The 22,408-nt window shown below is 40.8% G+C and overlaps 1 protein-coding gene across 1 annotated transcript in view; it reads right to left on the bottom strand.

The window, feature by feature from the left end:
* VPS37D (VPS37D subunit of ESCRT-I) overlaps window positions 1–22,408 on the bottom strand; it is a 343,590-nt gene that overhangs the window by 114,468 nt on the left and 206,714 nt on the right. The window contains exon 2 of the mRNA XM_044054138.1: window positions 7,877–7,959. Coding sequence (XP_043910073.1) covers window positions 7,877–7,959 — 83 coding nt within the window. The remainder of the gene's footprint in view (window positions 1–7,876; window positions 7,960–22,408) is intronic.

Genomic DNA, 22,408 nt, shown 5'->3' with positions numbered 1-22,408 from the left:
AAAAATCTGACTAAACAGCGAAGACCTCATAAGCAGATATCCAAGCAACAGCCACCCCACAACAATACCCACGAATCACATATCTCACAAAATCAGTGTGCCTCACAGTCACAGCCCTTAAGGCCAAACAACACACCAAATACACTTGTTATAGGGGACTCTCTTGTCCGGCACACTGACGTCCTGCTCACCAGACTGAACAAGGAGAAGGTTACTGTAAGCTGCCTGTTGGGTGCCAGGATCCGCCACATAACGCAAGCACTCAGGTCACTCCAAAGCAAGTACAAGTATGACTCAGTCATTGTCCATGCTGGTGTGAATGACCTGAGACGTACCTCCCTGGACTACATGAAAAGAGACATAGAAGAGCTCTTTGACCAAGTAGCCCAGGCTGGTATGACCCTGACCTTGAGTAGCATCTTGCCCTCACCAAGAATGATGCCACAGTATAAAGACAAAATGATAAGTTTCAACAACTGGCTAAAGTATTGGTGTCATTCAAAGGGGATCCAGTGTCTGTCAGCCTGGGATGACATGCTCAACAAGCCACGTTGCTTTGCTAGGGATGGCTTGCACCTGTCACCCTTAGGCTTTTGTATACTGGCCAAGGCTCTTGCCACCCCCATAGTGCCTTTTTTAGGCAATGCTCAAAGGACAAACCCACCTCCATAGACAACCCAAGGATAAAAAAACTCAAGGTAATGCTACTCAATGCCAGAAGTCTAAACTTCAAGATGCATGCACTCGAGGCTCTCCTCAGTATGGAGAAAATCGATGTCTGTGCAGTAACAGAAACCTGGTTCAAGGCTACTGAAAGCACCCCAGCACTACCAGGTTATAACTCATACAATGGGTTTCGGCCCCAAAACTCGGATCGAAGCACAAAAGGAGGGGGAGTATCTATATTCATCAAAGATACCTACACCTCCAGGTTAGTGGCACTGCACGAAGCATCGGTAACCATCCATGTGCAACTAACAGCAGGCAAAACTGCCTTTCAGTTTGTAGCCTGCTACAGAACACCCTCCCTATTACAGGAACCCCACTTGGCATTCCTGAGAACACTGGAGAATATGAAGGTCTCTCCAAACACTATGTTATTGGGTGACTTCAACTACCCAAACATTGACTGGGAAAACTACTCAAGCAACACCCTCGCCCAACGGTTCCTTGAATTTATAAACTCTAACGTAATGGAACAACTGGTCACCACTCCCACAAGAGGGAACAACATATTGGACCTAGTCATCACCCACATGGGGACTCTATGTTCCACACCAGAGGTAAACCCCTCATTGGTAAGATCAGACCATAAACAAATTTCCCTGGACATCCATATCCCGTCCCCACCCCCAGCCAAGGAAATTACTGTAAAGAATTTCTCAAAAGCCAACTTTGCACTTCTCAAGACTGAGGTGGAATCCTTCAAAGCCCCTGGGCCAGAGGATAATACAGCCCAATCTGCAAAATCCTTTACAAATGCATTCTATGAGCACCTGCAGGAATGCATGGATCATGCTATCCCAAATAAAACCAAGACTCACTCCAAAAACAGGAGACCGGTCTGGTGGACCCCGGCCATAAATAAGCTATACAACAGAAGGAGGAAGCTACTACATGACAGAGCAAAATCCCAAAAAGGGAAGGCATCTCTGATCATTATTAGCAAGAAACTTCGATCCCTCATAAAATCATCAAAGGCCAGTTTCGAAAGAAAAATTGCCCTAGACACTAAAGATAATCACAAGGCCTTCTTTAGTTATGTCAGGAACATGGGCGGAAACTCCCAGATATGCTCTGAATTGTTGCATAACGGTACAAAATATACCGAACCTACAGACATAGCCAACATCCTGGCAGACTGATTCAGCGCAAACTCCCCCCCCAAAGGAGCAAATGCCTATCCCAACTGAATGTAACCTCCCTGACATCACAGATGCACAGGTAAAAGCTGCCCTTTTCAAAGCAAAAAACACAGCATCTATGGGACCGGACGGTGTCCCAGGCTGTGTCTTACATGAGCTCCAAGAAGAACTGAACCCTCACATCAAGTCACTGTTCAAACTTAGCCTTACTACAGATATGTACTCAAAGAATGGCGTACAGCTATAGTGGTCCCACTCCACAAAGGTGGTGCCACAACAGACCCCGGAAACTATCGCCCCATAAGCCTGACTAGTCTGGTCTGTAAAGCTATGGAGCTTATTATCATAGAACTCATAAACAAAGGCATTGGGAGCCTCCAGACACTGGATCTTACCCAATTCGGCTTTGTTAAGGGCAGATTTTGCCTCTTAAACCTAGTTGACTTCTTTGAAACAGTTACCAAAGCCATAGATGAGGGCAAGGTAGTCCATACAGCCTACCTGGACCTCGCAAAAGCCTTCGACACAATATCCCACTCGGGCATCATAAATAAGCTTACCAGCTTAAATATCAACCCTTATATCACAAGATGGGTTGCAAACTGGCTCAGAGATAGAACCCACATGGTCAGAATCGCAGGTGCCATGTCCGAATCCAAACCAGTTACAAGTGACATCCCACAGGGCTCAGTTCTGGGACCTCTCTTGCTTGGTATATACTTCTCTGAGTTTCAGGCTAACATGGGGGGATTATGGCTGACAAAGTTCGCAGATGACTGCAAACTGGGGGCCATAATCGAATCTCCAGCTGACACAAGCATCCTCCAAAAGGGTCTCACAGAGATAGATGCTTGGTGCCAGAGCCACGGCCTCAAGCTAAATGCTAAAAAGTGCATAGTCATCCCCTTTGGGAAAAACAAGGTGCCCACAAATTACCACATAGGTGGTAATCCATTAAATCTGGAAGAAGTAATTAGAGATTTCGGGACCAACGTAGATAGTAATCTCTCCTTTGATAATCACGTTGCCAAAGTGGTTAGAAAGACCTTCTATATAGCCCACCTTATCACGAAAGGGTTCGCATCTAGATCAAGAGAGGTCATTGTGCCCCTCTACTCATCACTCATCAGGCCCATAATTGAATACAATGCCCCTTTGGGATGTACCTTACCCGACACCTGCAGCAACTGGAGAGACCCCAAAAGTACCTCACCAAGAGGATCATGGGCTACAAACAGATGTCCTATGCAGCTCGACTAAAGAAACTCCAGCTCTACTCAGTTGCTTACCTCCTACTCAGAGGCGATCTATGCCTGACGTATAAAGCCATGTCAAACCCAGAATTAATGGACATGCTCCACCTCAAAAATCCAAGTCCCTTAGAGCTACATGCTCCAGGGACCTAAGCCTCAGCACAAAAATAAATAGGACATGCTGGAGGGACAGATTCATTTCCCAGAGGCTCCCCTCACTCTGGAATAGAATCCCAATTCATGTTAGACATAGCCCCTCGCTGACCCTCTTCAAGCGAAATCTGGACGCATGGATGGGAAATCGCAAATTCACCCCTAGGATCTCTTCTATGTCCCAGCTAGACAGAGACACAGTAAACTAATCTTAAAAGGGTACCTTCTGTGACCTACTTTACAGAGGCACAGTAGGCTAATCTAATAGGGAGGCGGAAGCCAAATACACTCTGGCTAGGCTTATAAATGCCCTAGGGCAGACAGCCTAGTACTTACCTATGAACCTATGAACCTATGAAAATCAGTCAAAAGCCCAGTAAGTGTCCCAAATTAGGAACATAGTTTAATGATTGATATTAAACACTTAGAAAACCAATAGAATAAAATTAGGTCTTAATATGCATTTTCTGAAGAACAGAAAGTTTCTTTTCCAATTATTAGTTCGTTTTATGACTTTTATCTTCCACTATTGTGTTTGCATTTCATGAGGAATGAAGTACAAAACTGGAGACGAATTGAAGACATCCTTGGAAGTGACAGACAGCTGAAATCAGAGCCACAAGAATGGTAAGGAGTATAGAGCTGTTGTCCAGCTGCCAGGTTCTAGAGTATGCCAAAGGCAGAGAAATCTATTGTTTTTTTTTTTAATTTAATTTCACAATGAACAATCATGGGATCCTTACCCTCTTGCCAGACTAGCTCATAACCCAGCAACGTTCATTCTCTGTCTCTCTCTCTCGTCTGGATACAAAGAGATAGAAAGCGTTATTAGGTTACAGTGTGAGGACAGGGATCACTACCCACAGGTGACTTTTCTACTGTTGCCACTTCACAGCCACTTCTCCATCATCACACACATTAAAATGCAGCTTGGTCAGTGCACACCACTGTTTTTCTTTAGCAGTACAGAATTATGTTTTCATATTTGCAGAAACTCTTGTTTTCTGTTATAGCTGCACTTCAGCAGTACTACACTGCATGCAATATGCACATTCAGTTTTTTAACAGTAAATGTAATTTCTCCATTTTGTTGCTCTAAAGTGTAAAGCAAAAATACCACAGTTCCAGTGAAGACCCCCCCCCACTCAGGCATCTCAGAAAAGGGCTTGTGTGTGTAAGTCTGTGTGTATGTGTGCACATGAGTGTATGTGTTATTGTGTGTTGAAATGTCTGTGATAATTCTCAATTGCTATTAAGAGCAATGCAAAATGTATGTCTCCGGTCTGGCCCCCTACCCATGTCATAGCTATATAAAAATATAGTTTCATTATTTCAGAAAAGCATTTATTACAACAGCAGCATTATGTTAATGGTGTCTGATCTATCTTATAAAATGGAAAGCACAACATTACAGCTCCAGTCAGAAAAGGTTCTCAATGCCAAACGTTGCTATCCAGAATTATTTCAAACCAGTCAGAAAAGGTTCTCAATGCCAAACGCTGCTATCCAGAATTATTTCAAAATTCTGTATTCTACTTCTCCCACTGCTGCAAAGTGTGAGACAAAATGTTTCAGTTCCAGTCAGGACCCCTTGTTTTACAGCTCCAGACAGAGAAAATAAATTCAGAATAGTGCTTGTTATAAAACACCCAACATTACTGATGGGGGTAGTGCTGGGAGCAGGATACAGGGGCCAGGAAGTGGACAGGGGGATAAAATGGCTATTGTTTTATACGCATATGGAGGACCAATGCAAGACATACTGCATTTCACCTTCTGATGCTCCTGAATTAGCACACCAACACCACAATATACATACTAGCATGTCACACCGAGCACCCAATGATTCGTATCAATTACAACAGTTGATCAAACTGTCTGAAGAAACTCAGCAGTACAAATCATCAAGTCAGCTAGAAATATATTCTGCACTGAGGGATAATTTGCATAATAAAATGTTATTCTTTATCTGTGTAACTATTTGGTGAGAGAGCAATATCTGGTAAGTGAATTCCTCTCATATTTCATGCCAGCATAGTGGCTTACCAAGTTGACAGGGGTCTACTTTCATTAACCTCTAATTGTTTGATCTACATTTTTCAATTAAAAGTTACCATGTGATGCAATTTGTCAGACTGGTCTGTCCAAAAGCAGTGTGGCAGCAATGTGGTGTTCTGTGTCATTTTTATACAATAATAATTTGGACTGCCAGGTATGATAACTGCATTCCATGCAGATAAAAACAGCATACATTTCAAATAAACACTTACTTTTCACAGTACTTAAGTCCACTGCAGTCAGTGTTCTTCAGCTGCAATAAATCACTGACTATAGTTACAGGCCATTTCCAGTGGCTATATGAAATGCAGCATTAGATTCCAAATCTGTTAAAAAAAACTGTTATGCCATATTCCGTTTACGTCATTCCCAGGTCAATGCGAAAGAAAAGTGAAGATTTAAGCAATTCTAAAGAAATCCAGAGAAGCATCAGCATGGAAGATATGCTAGGGGGTGATTTAGGGTGTGCCGTCATCCCACATGTCTTTCATCAATTACGTCCATAAAATAGAAATGGAATATAGGCAATGGTACTCTCACCTTTGAAAGGCAAACTGGCTAGACTTAAAACAGTCCACAATGATTGCTAGCCTAGTACTTACCTGTGAACCTTAATATTCATTTCCCTGCTTCTGATGGTCAGAAATGAACTTCAGTGAACACATTCACATAGCTTCTACAACCAATGCTTCTTGTTTTTGAGAACATGTACTCAAATGTGGTTCTCTTTCACTCAGGCCTACCTGACACTACTGCACATAGTGTACTGCAGTAACTTGTAATGTTTATGGTGTATTTTCCACTCTTTCGGAAGTCTGTATATAATACTAAGTAAATGTAAAGAAGAATGCTGTTACTTCTGTAATGCCTCATAAAGAAATAAAAATACTTCACATCAAAAAAGATATGAACAGTGATGAGTGGATGTGGAATGCTGAAGAACACCAATATAAGTCTAAGGGAATGTTCCTACAACTTACATCATACATTATGGCATATATACCACAGCAGGGAGTGAGTAGTTCAGACTGTGGATGGAATTAGAGCTCCCCATACCATGTGTAAAAGTCTGAATTACCCATGACCCTGCTATGGTTTCACCGCTATTGCACAGTTACGTTATTTACCTTTTTTCAACAGCATAAGAGTATAATCCATACTGCTTGGTGCTTCTGCCACACCCATGCTGACAGTTTAGTGGATGGAGTTAAGATGTATTGCTCTTGCTCACCCTAATGAATATTGTTACACATCTCCAATACTTAGGCTGACATCAGTTTCAGCAATGGTACCTGTGATATCAGAAATACAAGCAAAGAGGCTGTTTTCAAACTGTAGGACCAGGTGTGTCTTAGAGTACAGTAAAGCAATGACATTTTATATTAAAAAAGTATTTGCGGAGAAGTGCATTTTACAATAAAGGTAGTTACTGCTTTAGATTCACAACTCAGCAGTGAGGACTGGGGTCAGTTTGTTTAGGACTGTATGGCAGTCATACAGATCTTTGTTCAGTGTAGGTATCAACGTTAGTGGAACATCCAATGCACTTCAATCTCTAAAACTATCCCAATGTGCAAAACTAAAATATGTTGTCAAACAACTTTCAATTCATTCATAAGGCAATTTAGAAAGACAAGTCCTGTCCCTCCTCAATATCGTAAGACCTCTGTTTTTACAGCATCTACAGAAAATGCAGGATCAAACTGTAGTTCCTCTGGAGAAAAGTATAGCCCATGTCATCAGTACTCCTGAAAACTCTGAGAATTATTAATAATGATTCTAAATGCCACATTGCCATGCCACTCAGAGAAGATACGAAAGCACCACAGACATACAACCTTTGTAAATATCAACACTTGATACCAATGCTTAAGCAGTCCAATAACATACTGTCTTCTCTGAGTATGATAAAATCACCAGCCTGCCAGAGGCACAGACACATTAAAATACTAAGCTTGCTGGATAAAAGACAACACAGTTATTAAGTGACAACACGGATATTAAGTATATAATTTGAGCCTTAGTACAAATGTGGGTGGTGAACATCAGCTACAGCTACACAGCAATAATCTTTTTTTTTTTTTTTAATTCAGCCAGAGGGGTGTACATAAACCCTCATTTTACAGAAATCTGATATTTTGTACTACTGACCCTGGATGACTACGTACACAGGTTTTGCAGGTTTTGCACACATCTGCAATTTAGGTGGATCTGTGAATTGACTGAGAAAAAGAATTGTAATGTTTTCCATTACTAAACAAGTGGAATTTTTTTCTGTTAGCAAACCTGAGTGCAATTTTTACCAGTTATGCTTCACATAATACTGGTGTTCTGTAAGATTTAAAAGACAGACATGGAGCTCAGCTGACATGAGTTGTATGTTAATTTGCATACATTCTTCAGGTAGTGGCACCAATGACATAAAGACTATTTGATTTTTATACCATTTACAAGCACATGTCTGCAGTAAGCTGGCTTGTTTCTCATGAGTTAATGAACTTCTCTTCTTCAGACACTTAATTACTACTCACTCACAGTACGGCTCACCTCAGATTCATCTTCGGAGTTATCTAGTTCTGACCGCAAGACAGCTAAGGCCACCTTCGGATTGCATCTTTCCTGGTATTTCTCTGGAGAGCAAAACAAGAAGATGTATTTTTTATGGATGATGGCAGAAGAGATTACCTAGCAAAAAACAGTAAACTAAGTTGCAATCAAAACTAGGATCTAATTTACATATAAAATTACTCAGTTCTCCAGCAGCCCTGATGTCTACAGTTTGGGAAGCAAGACATTACCTGGTTTCTTGCCTGCCATTAATGCAGAGAAAGGAGAAACCAAGTAACAAAATACCATTAGTGATGGAGTTTAAGAAACGGGCATTAAATAATTATCTGACTGTTGTGAAACAATGTAGCTGGATGAAGAAGTTATTAGCACCTACATGAAACAAAAAATCAAAATATTTATGCTGCAAACAGTTATTCCAATTTTTGTGAACTCCCAACAGAAAATGCCTTAAACAGTGAGAAAGACAAAGGTTTTAACTCCATCTCCACTGGTATAGATGGTGGCTTGACTACTGCCCAGGTGAACTGAGTTTGATTAGAAGCTCAGGCATTTTCTGCAACTGCTGTGGGGAGGATGGTCATGATTATCCTTGGAAGGAGATGGGAAGACTGGAAATGTCCAGTGCCGCAATCCTACAAAGGAGGAGAAGTGATGCAAAGGACAACCCAGGTGCAGGCATTTGGCCACCAAGCTGCAAATATGCCAGCTCTGATCACATGTAGTCACACATGGAGGGCAGAGTGTCAAGGAACACTTGTTCCCCATCCAGTCGAGTGGTTTAAATCAGCTAGGGTACAAACCACTGCTAAGTTTTTCTATATGAGTACCTCTACAGCGAACTTCATCCTCAGTGGGGAATATACTGGACCAGGGAGCAAATGGGTGGATGGTCAACAGACACAAAGGCAAAATGCATGTTTTGAAGTTCGCTAAAACACTTTGCCACACTGTTCAGAAGCCAGTGAAATCTCTTAATAAAAATGTAACCTATACCAAGGTCCTGCAAACTTGGATTAGGCTACATTTATTCTTAGTGTTTGGCTGAATTGCTTGCTGTTCAAACTTGCTGTAGTGACTGGATACTTTATTAAAACATTTCTGGAGAATTAACTATTTGAGAAAGGGTAAAGTTCAGCTGCAGCAATCCTGTCTTATGTATAGACAGCAGGTAAGCCCGTGTCTTGACATGCTCATAATAAATACTGTGCTGCATCTTCGTAGGCTTTACTAATGCGAAAATGAACTAATATGTGCAATAAGGTTTACACACATTTTGAACTTTATCCCAGAGGGGAAATCACCCAGACACTGCTGCCTCATTTATCTTTCAAAAATTCTGACTGCTGTTCATAAGATACTGCTTAATATAGCCATGTAACCATATCATCATTAAAAACAGTTAACACTGTCAGGCTAAAAACATGCATATTCCTCCATCTATCCAGTATTTAAACAGTGATCACTGTAACTACATATTGAGGTAACAGACACTAAGACCCTTTATAAAAATATGTAACTCAGTGATGTTACAACACTGTTTCATATGCTTCAGTATGGTTGCAAGTTTCATTTTTTTCCAGGGTCTAATCTATCCTTGGGAAGTCTGTTTAAATTAGTGAATGTAATCTGTATATTGTAATGCTGCTCAGTTGGACTTTGTCAGAATGACTAGTACTATAGTGTGTGATGAGTATAAGTTTTAACAGGACAGTAGCCAGACATACTAGTAAGGCTAGTAAACTGCATTCCAGAATTATGCATGCAGAAACCCGAAAAAGATGAAACGTATCTGAGAAGGCTACTGGACTAAAACCCATTTTATTTACCTCTACATATTCTATATAACTGTGTTCCAATAACTCTGTCCACTGTGTGTGTGTGTGTGCTACTAATAGTCGATAGATACTTTGACTGACACACATTAAGGCAACCTGATTGATCAACAACCACACTTCATTGTACCACACATTAACTAAAACTACTGCAAAAGTAAAGTACAGGCTTTACATTTGTGATCCAAACACCCTATAACACAACATAACTCCTATAAAAAACTGTAGAGCAACCACACATCATGTCTCAGTTTGGACAGGTATACAAGGACTAAGTTTTTATAGAAGGGCCTTTATCGCCCACATCCCCAGACATAGAGTCCGTCTTCACTCCTCCTAGCTTATATATACTAACTCTGCTCAAAGTGAAATTAACTACATTTATGCTACAGTCAAAAATCTGCAGGTCAACTATTGTATTAAAACATACATTTCACCAATGACAAATTGTGCAGAAAAATCTGTACTTGTAAAAAGCACTTTTTTACTAAATGAATGGCATTTACTTACACACACACACACACACACACACACACACACACACACACACACACACACACACACACGCACATATAGTAAACTCTCAGTCAACTGGAACTCAAGCAACCAGAAAAAAATATCAAAGAAATACAGTACAATTTTCAAGAGTTGCACTTTCTGTTTTCCCCCTGCAGAAACATACCTTACGTTTTCAGAGTTTTAGATTTTTAGAAAGGAAGACAGGAATAAATTGGCACTCCCCCAACCTGAGAACAAGTCAAAAAAATCAAATAGTACAGGGTACAGTATTAGTTAGGTTTGTTTTTAATAGTAACTCTCAAGCAAACAGAAACTAAAGTTATCCAGCATCTACCGATCCCCATAGGGTGCCGGTTAACTGAGAGTTTACTGTATATATATAAATATATATATATATATATATATATATATATATATACATATATATATATATATATATATATATATATATACATATATATATATATTTATACAAATATGCAGTACAGCATGTTTAGTCAAATAATGATTTAATTGTACATTTTGTAGAGTAAAAATGATGGTGGTACAATTCATCAAATTAACTTATATTTGATTTGCCAAAGGTCAACTATAATGCAATTTCATGGGTTTGTCTTTCTTTGCATTTGGAAGACTATGGAGTGACTATACATACATGTTCTGGGGTGTAGTGGCACAGCGCTCAAGTAGGGGTGGGGTGGGTCGGTTGAGCACTCGTTAAATTAAAGAGATTTTTTTATATTTTCTTAATTCAAGTTTCTTTTGTTTTTATGGTAAGGTAAGTAAGGATTGCAAATGTAATTGTAGTGTTTATGTTTGTGATCATTAGCTGTTAAGTAGTTGTTTTAATATTTTTGTTGAACTTGACCATACATGTAAATGCATATATAAAGCTTAAAACTGATGACAGAAAATAGAAGTCAGAGGAAGAATTCAAGAATTACTGAGCTGTCTAAGTGCAAAGAAGGCAGTGACCCACAGGAATTTATAAGAAATGAGATGTTTACAGCTGTCAAACTTGACTCAAATGCCTGTTATAGAAAGGGCACACATAGCAGAAACAAAAGTCCACACTATGAATATTCCTGGGAACTTTATAATGCACTCCAATATTTTAATGATAGAGAAACAGTACTCAAAGTGGAGAGAGCTAGGAACTGGTCTTATGATTGCAGGGGCATCAGTCCATTTTGTTCTTGACTACAGTAACACATTGTTTAATAAGTGTAAAGCTTCTACTCAGGAAAATCAGAGCAAGGGTATACATGCCAGCTTAAACTCCCAGCTCCTCTGCTAGTATCAAGTTGAGAGGCAGCAAATAGCATTTGATAACCAGGGTGAAGCTAACAGTTTTGCACTCTAATTCAGCAAAAGAAAACCTGACTGTCCTTGGGGGATGTATGCAAGAAGGATGTCTCAACAAACAATAAGAATAAGAGGCAGAATGGGGATTCCCAGTGTCTCCCACCAAAAATCCAGCAGGAAAGAAAATGAAACCAGCTTCAGGGGTATAGCCACTGAATTCCATTTTGTACTCACAGATGCTTATTGCTACCCACCCCCCAATCTACCTGGCATTTAAAAACTGATTACATCACTTGAGCTGTTGCCCCACCCCACCCCAAACTTAAAGTTTATAACATTTTCAGCTGCTCAGTGAAAAACTATTACAGGTATTGTTTTTAGATTTGCAATCCTCTCTGTAAGCAGGCTGTATACATGTTTTTAGAAGCATTAACCTAGATGCTTATAGACATCATATGGCTTGGTAAAGCCTCAATGTTTCTAACAGGTTCAGAAAAAATTGTACTCTAAAGAGGACAAAGAGTATGCCTGGCTACATCCTTGACTTATTAAACCTGGAAAGAATGAAAAAAGTAACATGGAAAGGACAATTCAGATACTAGAGCAGGAAATCCAGTTAAAAGCACTTTACAAGAGAGGCAAATGTACAGACCAATGCTTGCAATGGCAGACTTACAAGTTGAAAAATGAATGTAACGCAATTCTTTGTGCACATTTTTAATGACAAATGGGAGTGATGGAAAGCATTTGCCAAGGCAAAGGGCATTACTTCATCTAGATTAATAACCCACAGAGTTAAGGAGAGGTGAAAAGAAATGATAAAGGCAGCAATAAAAGATAAAGAAGGAACATCTACATATAAATATTTTTACAACATAAAGAATAAAAAGCACCATATACAACATAGACCAATACACTCCTACATGAGAAGGAATTTCTAAATTCCATTTCCCTCAAATGGATCACAGAGGACCTCCACTCTTGTAATTGTTACAATGCAATTTGCTTTCTCTTCCTAATGTGAAAGCACCTGGACCAGATAGCATTGCAGGGGAGTTCTGAACAGTCCTCTCAGTCATGCTGAACCCAAGTGTAATGACTGCAGCAGTGTAACACGATGAATATCAGTCCTCTCAGTCATGCTGAAAAAAAAAAGAAACTCCTAGGTCTTTTCAACTACTAAAAGTCAGTTGTCACATTCCTCAAGGCTGGCCTTGGTCATGTATCTATCTAAGGAATGAAACAGGCTACCCATTCACAAAAAACATAGTTCATCCCTGCCCATGTTCAAGTGCAACGTAAATCTATGGTTGGGAAACAGAAAATTTACCTCAGGACTTCCTCCTGTACTACTAATGGACAGAGACAGCTCCTGTTATTTCCCTGGAAGCTAATTCCACCTAATACGCAACTTCTCAGCGCTTCTGTGGATCACTAGTGATATCTGCATTGCTTACTGTACTTATTTCCTTGTTTCACTTGAAAGAAAGTTACTGTTTGTCGTTTTTGCATTTAGTTACTTGTAACACATTGCACTCAAGTTACCTGGCACTTGCTCACTAAAGCAATTATATAAGTCAGCACTAAAAATTAAAAGCACTACACCCTCACTCCCCACTGGCCCTTGTTTTCAATTAAGGATTTCCCAATATTATTCTAGCATGTCCAAAGGTCAGTTGTCAATCTCCTCTCCGGTCCAGCTGGTGAATCTGGGAATCTTGAGGCAATGTTATAACTGCCTCATGTACACAGACAACCCTCTCCTCCTCCCACATAACACAAATACTTGAGAGATGCAGCTATTTAGCCAAACTGGAGAGGCTGAGCTCTCAGGCTGAGCTCTCAACTCAGGACTGGCACGACCAGACAGGAGGAGAAGGCAACTACACACACCACAAAACCAGCCTCACATAATGCTACCACTCCACTGAATCAAACACATAAACACACAAAGACATACTCGGAGGCTCTGAGTAAAATTTACCTAAACAGCAGAGGCCTCCCAAAGCAGACACCCAAACAACTGCTACCTCAAGACACCCCACAAGCAACACATAAACCACAAAAGCAGTGCGCAAAGCAGTCACAGCCCTTAAGGCCAAATACAACACCAAACATACTTGTCATAGGTGACTCCATAGTCAGACACACTGACGTCCCACTCACCAGGCTGAACAAGGAGAGGGTCACAGTAAGCTGCCTATCGCGCTAGAATCCGCCACATAACACAAGCACTCGGTCACTCCACGGCAAGTACAAATATGACACAGTCATTGTCCATGCTGGTGTGAACGACCTGAGATGTACCTCCCTGGACTACATGAAAAGAGACATAGAGGGGCTCTCTGATTATGTAGCCCAGGCAGGTATGACCCTAACCCTGAGCAGTATCCTTCCTTCACCAAGAATGATGCCACAATATAGAGACAAGATGATCAGCTTTAACAATTGGCTTAATGTCTGGTGTCATCATTCAAAGGATCTAGTGTCTGGTCCTCGGATGACATTTGACAAGCTGCTTCGCAAATTGGCTTGCACCTGTCACCCTATTCGGATATTGGCTAAAGGGATGCTTTCACTTGCCCCCATAGTGCCTTTTAGCAAGGCTCAAATTAAACCTACCAAGAAAAAAAAGAAGAAACTGAGGGTAATGCTGCTCAATGCCAGAAGTCTAAATCCAAATGCACTCCTCATGTTCTTCAGTTTCGAGGCCCTTCTCAGTATCTAGAACATCGATGTCTGTGCTGTAGCTGAAACCTGGTTCAAGGCTCCTGAGAGCTTTTCCACTCGTATCATTTTACCTCATATCATGCATTCCGGCACCCAAAGGCTGGGGGGGTACCACAAAAGGCATAATATCCATATTCCCAGGTTGTTGGCACACCTCAGGTTAAAGGCTTAGCACAAAGCTTGCAAAACCATCCAGGTGCAACTAACCATGACATGTAGGTGGCATGCTACAGGCCACCCTCTCCAAACTCCCCCACCCCACCCCCTTCCTGTAGAAGACTTGAGAGGGTATAAATGTATCTCAAACACCATCATTGGTGACTTCTGACACCCCGATATAGTGGGAAACATTACTAAGCCCTAACTTTCTAGCAGCGGTTCCTGGAGTTCATAAATTCAAATGCCATGGAACAGCTAGTCACTGTTCCCACGAGAGGAGAAAATATACAAGAGATCTCATTGTCACAAACATGGGACAAAATGCACACCGAAGTATATCCCCTCATTGGTGAGATCTGATCATAAACTAATCTCACTGGAAATCCACATCCCCCCCAACAAAAAGACCATAGTGAAGAACTTCTAAAGCAAACTTCACACTACTCAAGACTGGTGTGGTATCCTTCAAGGCCTCTGAGCCAGAGGAAACCACAACCCAAGCTCTGGAAGCCCTTACAAATGCCTTCTATGAACACCTCCAGGACTGCATGGATCAGGCAATCCCAAATAAAACCAAGACTCTTTCCACAAAGGGCAAGCGTCCAGTCTGGTGGACCCCAGCCATTAACAAACTTTACAATAAGAGGAGAAAGCTATTACATGATAGAACAAAATCCATAAAGGGAAGTCACCCCTGATCATTATTAGTAAAAATACGAGCACTCATAAAATCAACTAAGGCCAATTTTGAGAGAAAAATTGCCATGGATTCAAGGACAATCATAAGGCCTTTTTCAGCTATGTTAGGAACCTGGGTGGAAACTCCCAGATATGCTCAGAATTAGTCCAAAATGATACAAAATCAGTGAACCCACAGACATTGCCAACATACTGGCAGACAGGTTCAGTACAAACTTCACCCCTCCTCCCCACCTAAAGAGGAGATAACTATCCAGCCCAGTGTAGCCTCCCAGACATCTCAAATGCGCAGGTGAAAGCTGCTCTCTCTAAAAAAAAAAAAACAACAGTATCAATGGGATGATGTCCCCCCTGTGTGTGTGCTACGAGAGCTAAATGAGGAATTAACCCCGACATAAGGCAGCTGTTTAATCTCAGCCTTACCACAGGGACACCCGCTCAAGGAGTGTGGCGGCATGTGGTCCCGTGGTCCCAAAAGTGGCCTCTACACGACCCCCTGGTAACACGCCCATAAAGCTTAACAAGTCTAGTCTGCAAAGCTATGGAGAGGATCATAATGGAGCTCATAAACAAAGATATAGGGGACTTGCAGACATTGGACCCGACCCAGTTTGGCTTTGTCAAGGGAAGATCATGCCTTTGAACTTGGGTGAACTTTCTTGAAACAGTCACCAAGGCCATTGATGAGGAAAGGCAGTCCATACAGCCTACCTTGACCTTAAGGCTTTTGTACACACACTACCCCACTGGTATTGTAGAAAAACTTACCAGCAAATGTAAACCCATATGTCACAAGATGGGTTGCAAACTGGCTTAAGGACAGAACCCACAGGGTTAGAGTTGCTGGCTGTCCAGACTCCAAGCGGTCACAAGTGGTGTCCCACAGCTCATCCCTTGCCCCCTATTGTTTGGACTCCGGTCACAAGTGGTGTCCCACACCACATTCAGTCCATAGCCCCCCTATTGTTTGGCATCTACTTCTCAGAAGTACAGGCCAACATGGGAGGACTTTATTGAGTTGAGTGACCAACTGCAAACTGGAGCATAGCCATAGTGGAAAAAGTGCATCGGACTTCCAAAAAGGGACTCCAAGGGAACAGATAGCTGGTGGTGCAGCCATGGCCTGAAGTTAAAAAGCAAAAAAATGTATAGTCATACCCTCGGGAAAAACAAGATAACCCCAAGCTACCATATAGGTGGCAATCCACTAAACACAGAAGAGGTTATCAGGGACCTGGGGACCCTGGTTGACAGTGGCCTTTCTTTTGACACTCCTTGCTAAAGTGGTTAGAAAGACCTTCTACATTGCCCACCTGATCATGAAGGGATTCACATCCAGATCTAGTGAGGTCATTGTTCCCCTGTACTCTTCACTTATCAGACCAATGATCGAGTACAATGCCCCATTCGGGATGTATCTCACCCGACATCTGCAGCAATTGGAGAGACCCCAAAAGTTCCTCACCAAAAGGATACCCAAGGACTCCAAAATCTGTCATATGCTGCCAGATTGAAGAAACTCCAGCTCTATTCAGTCGCATACCGTCTGCTCAGAGGTGACATGTGCCTGACATACAAGGCCATGTCCAACCGGAATTAATGGACATGCTCCACCTCAAAAAATCCAAATCCACCAAAACCACTAAGAGCAAGCGACTTAAACCTTCTATGGGATATAAAGGGACGGCTGGAGGGATAGATTTATCACTCAGAGACTCCCTATGCTGTGGAATAAAATCCCGGTCCATGTGAGGCAGAGCACCTCGCTGACTCTGTTCAAGAGAAATCTAGACCTGTGGATGGGAGATCGTAGGTTTACCCCGGGAATCATCTCTGTGTCACTGCTGGACAGAGGCACAACAAACTAATGGGCACAGTATTTTTCATCATAGAGGGTGGCGTAAGCCACAAAAATTTGGGCTAGGCTTATAAATGCCTTAGGGCAGATAGCCTAGTATAAACCTATGAACCTAAATACTTTTACTCCATGCATTGTTCCCATCAAATTATCTGTGGCATAATCCCATTTATTCTCATAAGGGGTAATATATAATTATTGACCATGGGATGGGTAAGGCCAATCATTAACCAAATGGGATAGGTTGTTTCAAGCACAAAAAGGAAATTGGCTAGCCTTAAAATGGTCTGCAAGGACAGCTAGCCTAGTACTTGCCTACAAACCTTTGAATCTAAGTGGGACACGACCTCCACCTCCCTGCTGGTGTACAGACCTACATCATTTCTACAAACAGAAAGCAAAATCTATGCAAAAACACCAACTCAACCTTGACTGGAACAGTTTCTTCCTAAACTTATTCTCCATTCACAGTAAGGTTTTATCAAGAATAGGCAGGGAGCGCTGGATCTTGTCAGGTCACAGCTAGTTATTTTGCCATGCTGTAAAACAAACAGCTTGGCTAATGAAACATTCCTTCTGGATTTTAAGAGGGCATTGGATTCATAAGAATGGGACTTTTTATTGGAAGCTCTTAGGACTTAAGGTATTCAAGACCTTTTCTTGGATTACTATGAACTGCTTTATAAGGGCCTAGAAACATAGGTTATTACTAATGGGCTGATGTCTCCTCCCTTTGAGTTGCAGAGAGAAAATTAACAGGGGTGTACCATATTGCCTTATTACTTGTGATGGAAGTAAAGACCTTAGCTGTAAGATTACAACAAAAATGCACAGTGACAAGTATTAAATATCTTTGTCAGTAAGTTACTCTTCCATGTGGTTTGCAGTCAATGGAGATGTTTGGCTTAATGAGATGCTCTTACATATACCCTCCTATTATGTGGACATTGAAGATTTTGTCATATTTCAGGATTGACACCACAAACATAGTTTCGTTCTGTTTAATGATAGAGTTTGCTAACAGAGAAATGACTTGAGAAACATGAATATTAATGTTGTTAAGGTTTATACATATATGGGAGTTAAACTGACTTACATTACCTGGACTGTACCTGACATAGCCCTTACCCCACTTCTCCTTTCTTATCCACAGATCAAGTGATTAAAATGTTCTGCCTACCCAAGTTTATTTTTTTTGTCAGTCACAATCCATGAGACAGAACACAATTTCCTGAGAAATCTCAAAAAATTCACCTGAATTTCTTATTGGATGAAATGTCCTCTAGAACTTCGAAGAAGCTATTTATTGGGATCTCTCAAATATGGTGGGTTAAGGGTTCCAAAGATGAAATGTGATACTAAGGCAGCTGCAATTATACAATCACTATAAGCTAGGGCACTCTCCAGATCTTTGTAATATCCTATTGAAATATCAGTCATATATGTTTGGAAAAATGTTGTCTTTGTAGAGGGTCAGACATACACAATTTTAAAGCTTTCCAAAGGGCAAAGACCACACCTACTATTCCACAAAGGAAATAATTTGGGATAATAAAGCATACAGGAGCGAACACTGGCTCCAGGTGATGCTCATTGCTGATATGACGGGTCCCATTTAGGTGATCAAAGTTTCTGGACTTCGAATTTCACATGGCTGACACCATATGATCGAAGTTTTAAAACTTCAAACAACTAAACAAAGATCTCCATACAGCGCAGAATGGGAATTTTCCCTTTTCCTCACTGTAGTGCGATCTCGGAGTTGGTATATTTAAATAGCGGGGGTGTTGGGGGGTGTAGGGGGCTTGCATCCAAGTATAAATGTGTAGTAATGTCTTTTTGTTTTTTTTTGAATGTTCGAAGTTTTAAAACTTCGATCATATGGTCCCGGCCATATGAGATTCGAAGTTTTGAAATTTCGATCATTTAATAGGGACCCGATATGACACACAACCCCATGTACAAAAATGTGAAAAAGGGGTTGATGTCGATGACAAACACACATAAAATTGAGGGCAAAACTCTCGTTTGGTAAGACTGGTAGATAAAAGAATCTGTTACAGGCAGTAACTAATAAATCTAGAATCAGAAAGTGTAATGTTTATATAAAACTGTAGAAGCAAGTTTAATATACCTAATCAAAACTTTGGCAAAATTTACTGCTTAGATCTATTTTCTAGTCTAAAATTATTCCTCCTTTTCTAGCTATATTAACAGGGTCATTGAACCTATTTCTTAAGAAGCAGGCCTTACATCACAGAAGGAAACTTTGGCAAAGGTTTACAATTATCTTACAATGCTCCTCTGTTTAGACAATGATACGCATAAACAAAAATGGCCAGAGGCATGTAAAATCCATATGACAGCAGACCGATAATTTCATATCCTTAAAGTATGGAAAGGTTTTTCAAACATGCCATGAGGGTTTGGTGTTCAGAGACTTTGTTGGCAGAAATAAGAGCCACTAAAAAAAGTCTTCCAATTACAGAATTGCAAAGTAGAAGAAGCTACAAGTTCAAAGAAAGGCTGAGTCCTCTTTTCTAGAACAAAATTAAGATCCTAAGAAGGTGGGATAGGCTTTCACAGGGACCTAACATGAAGAATGCCTTCTAAATATTGTTTAACTTATAATTTAGAGGATGTGGCTGGTACAAAGGTAGACAAGCAGAAATGGCTGACAAATGAGCTATAACAGATGAATATGCCAGCCCAAAACTGAGCAACTCACACAGATAAGAAAGAACAGCAGGAATACCCACTAAAATAGGGTCTTACTTATGCCTGTGACAACAGTAAGGAAATCTTTTTCACTTAGCAACATAAGATTTTCTAGTAGAGGATTTTCTGGTCTCCTGCAAAACCTGAGTACGTCCTTAGAAAACTGGTGTCGAAAAGGAATCAAAAGCCTATTACCCAAAGAGTCAAATGTAGGGACAGCAGATGTGGGTGAACAAGACTGTTCTTGTCCTGTGAAAGGAGATCCACCCTGCAATATAACTTGTGTTTATGCTCCTGGCCAGATGAAACAGAAGGGGGAATCAATGTTGTCTGAGCCAAAAGACAGTCACCAGCCAGATTTTGGTCTATCCCACATGATCTTGTATATGAACAAGAAAAAGACATGGCAACTACTTTCCAAGACAAAGTACTCAGCACTCTGGAACATAGCCTGGGAAGCTGCCTGATCAAAGGGGAGGAAAACAGATTTGCATGAGAGTACCCCAATGAAGTACAGTGGACATAAAAAGTGTACACACCCCTGTTAAAATGCCAGGTTTTTTGTGATATAACAAAATGAGACCACAATAAATCATTTCAAAACATTTCCCACCTTTAATGTGACCTATAACCTGTTTAATTCAATTGAAAAACAAACAAATCTGTTAGGGGAGAAAATATAAAAAATAAAAAAGGTACAATAAGCTGGTTGCATAAATGTGTGCACCCTTAAACTAATACTTTGCTGAAGCACCTTTTGATTTAATTACAACATTCAGTCTTCTTGGGTACAGACCTGGCATCAATTAAAGTGGCCCTAACCCCAAACAAAGTTCAGCTGTCCTAGCTGGACTTTCCTGACATTTATTCAGTTGCCTGCTATAGCAATAGCCAAAGTTCACAGAGATCTTACAAAGCATCAAAGGGAGCTCATTGCTGAAAGGTATCGGTCAGGAGAAGGGTACAAAAACATTTCCACAGCATTGAATATACCATGGAACACAGTGAAGACAGTCATCAAAAAGTGGAGAAAATATGGGACAACAGTGACGTTGCAAAGAACTGGAAGTCCCTCCAAAATTGATGAAAAGACAAGATGAAAACTGGTCAGGAAGGCTTCCAAGAGACCTACAGCAACACTGAAGGAGCTGCAGGAATTTCTGGCAAGTACTGGTTGTGTACTACATGTGACAACAATCTCCTGTATTCTCCATATGTCTGGACTGTGGGGTAGGGTTGCAAGACGGAAGCCTTTTCTTACACAGAAAAACATCCAGGCCCAGCTAAAATTTGCAAAACAATACATCATGTCTCCCAAAAGCATGTGGAAAAATGTGTTATGGTCTGATGACACCAAGGTTGAACTTTTTGGCCACAATTCCAAAGGGTACGTATGGTGCAAAAACAACACTTGGCATCACCAAAAGAACACCATCCCCACAGTGAAGCATAGTGGTGGCAGGATCATGCTTTGGGGTTGCTTTTCTTCAGCTGGAACTGAGGCTTTAGTTAAGGTGGAGGGATTTATGAACAGTTCCAAATACCAGTCACTTTTGGCCTAAAACCTTCAAGTGTCCACTAGAAAGCTGAAGATGAAGAGGAACTGCACCTTTCAACATGACAATGACCCCAAGCATACATCCAAATCAACAAAAGAATGGCTTCACCAGAAGAAAATTAAAGTTTTGGAATGGCCCAGCCAGAGCCCAGACCTAAATCCAATAGAAAATCTGTGGGGTGACCTGAACAGGGCTGTGCACAAGAGATGCCCTCACAATCTGACAGATTTGGCTTGATTTTGCAAGGAAGAGTGGGCAAATATTGCCAAGTCAAGATGTGCCATGCTGACAGACTCCTACCCAAGAAGACTAAATGCTGCAATTAAATCAAAAGGTGCTTCAGCACTTATGCAACCAGCTTACTGCACATTGTTTTTCCCTTAACAGATTTGTTTTTCAATTGAATTGTACAGGTTATAGGTCACATTAAAGGTGGGAAAAATTTTTAAGTGATTTATTGTGGTCTCATTTTTTTATATCACAAAAACCTGACATTTTAACAGGGATATGTACACTTTTTATATCCACTGTAAAATGTCCAGAAGATCTCTTTGTGAATTTTTCTTTTGTGAGGATCTGCCCTGGACCTGTTCAGATTGTCTGCCGTAAGATTGTGCTGACAGGATATAAACCATCTAAAGGATTAGATGATGGCCAATAGCAAACTCCCAAATGAAAAGAGCTAGTCCGCAAAGAAATATGACTTTGTGCCCCTTGTTTGTTTATGTACCACATGACAGTGATGTTGTCTGTTGAAATCCAAGGATAACATACTGCCTAGAGGGAATGCAGGCCTTGAAGAGCCAAAAGCATAGTCCTCATCTCTTTAAGCCTGATGTGGTCCTCCATTTGTTGGGGAGACTACACATCCTGGGCCCTGATGCTGTTGGAAGAAGCTCCCCAACCCAAATCTGAAGCATCTGCAAATAGCTCTTAAGTGAGGGAAGGAGTTTGAAAAAAGAAGGTCGTCTAGACAAGAAAAAATCTGGATACCAAAGAGTCTATGGTAAGCTATGACTGCAGTCAGGCTTTTGAAAAATACTCTTGAAGCTGTAGAAAGACCAAAAGGCAAAGCTGAGAACTGATAATGTGAGGATGAAACAGAGAACTATAAACATTTCCTGAAGAG

This window comes from Protopterus annectens, chromosome 13.part0 (genome assembly GCF_019279795.1).
Source record: "Protopterus annectens isolate FY-2018-M chromosome 13.part0, PAN1.0, whole genome shotgun sequence".
Taxonomy (NCBI): domain Eukaryota; kingdom Metazoa; phylum Chordata; order Ceratodontiformes; family Protopteridae; genus Protopterus; species Protopterus annectens.
This window is presented reverse-complemented; position numbering and strand designations above follow the sequence as displayed.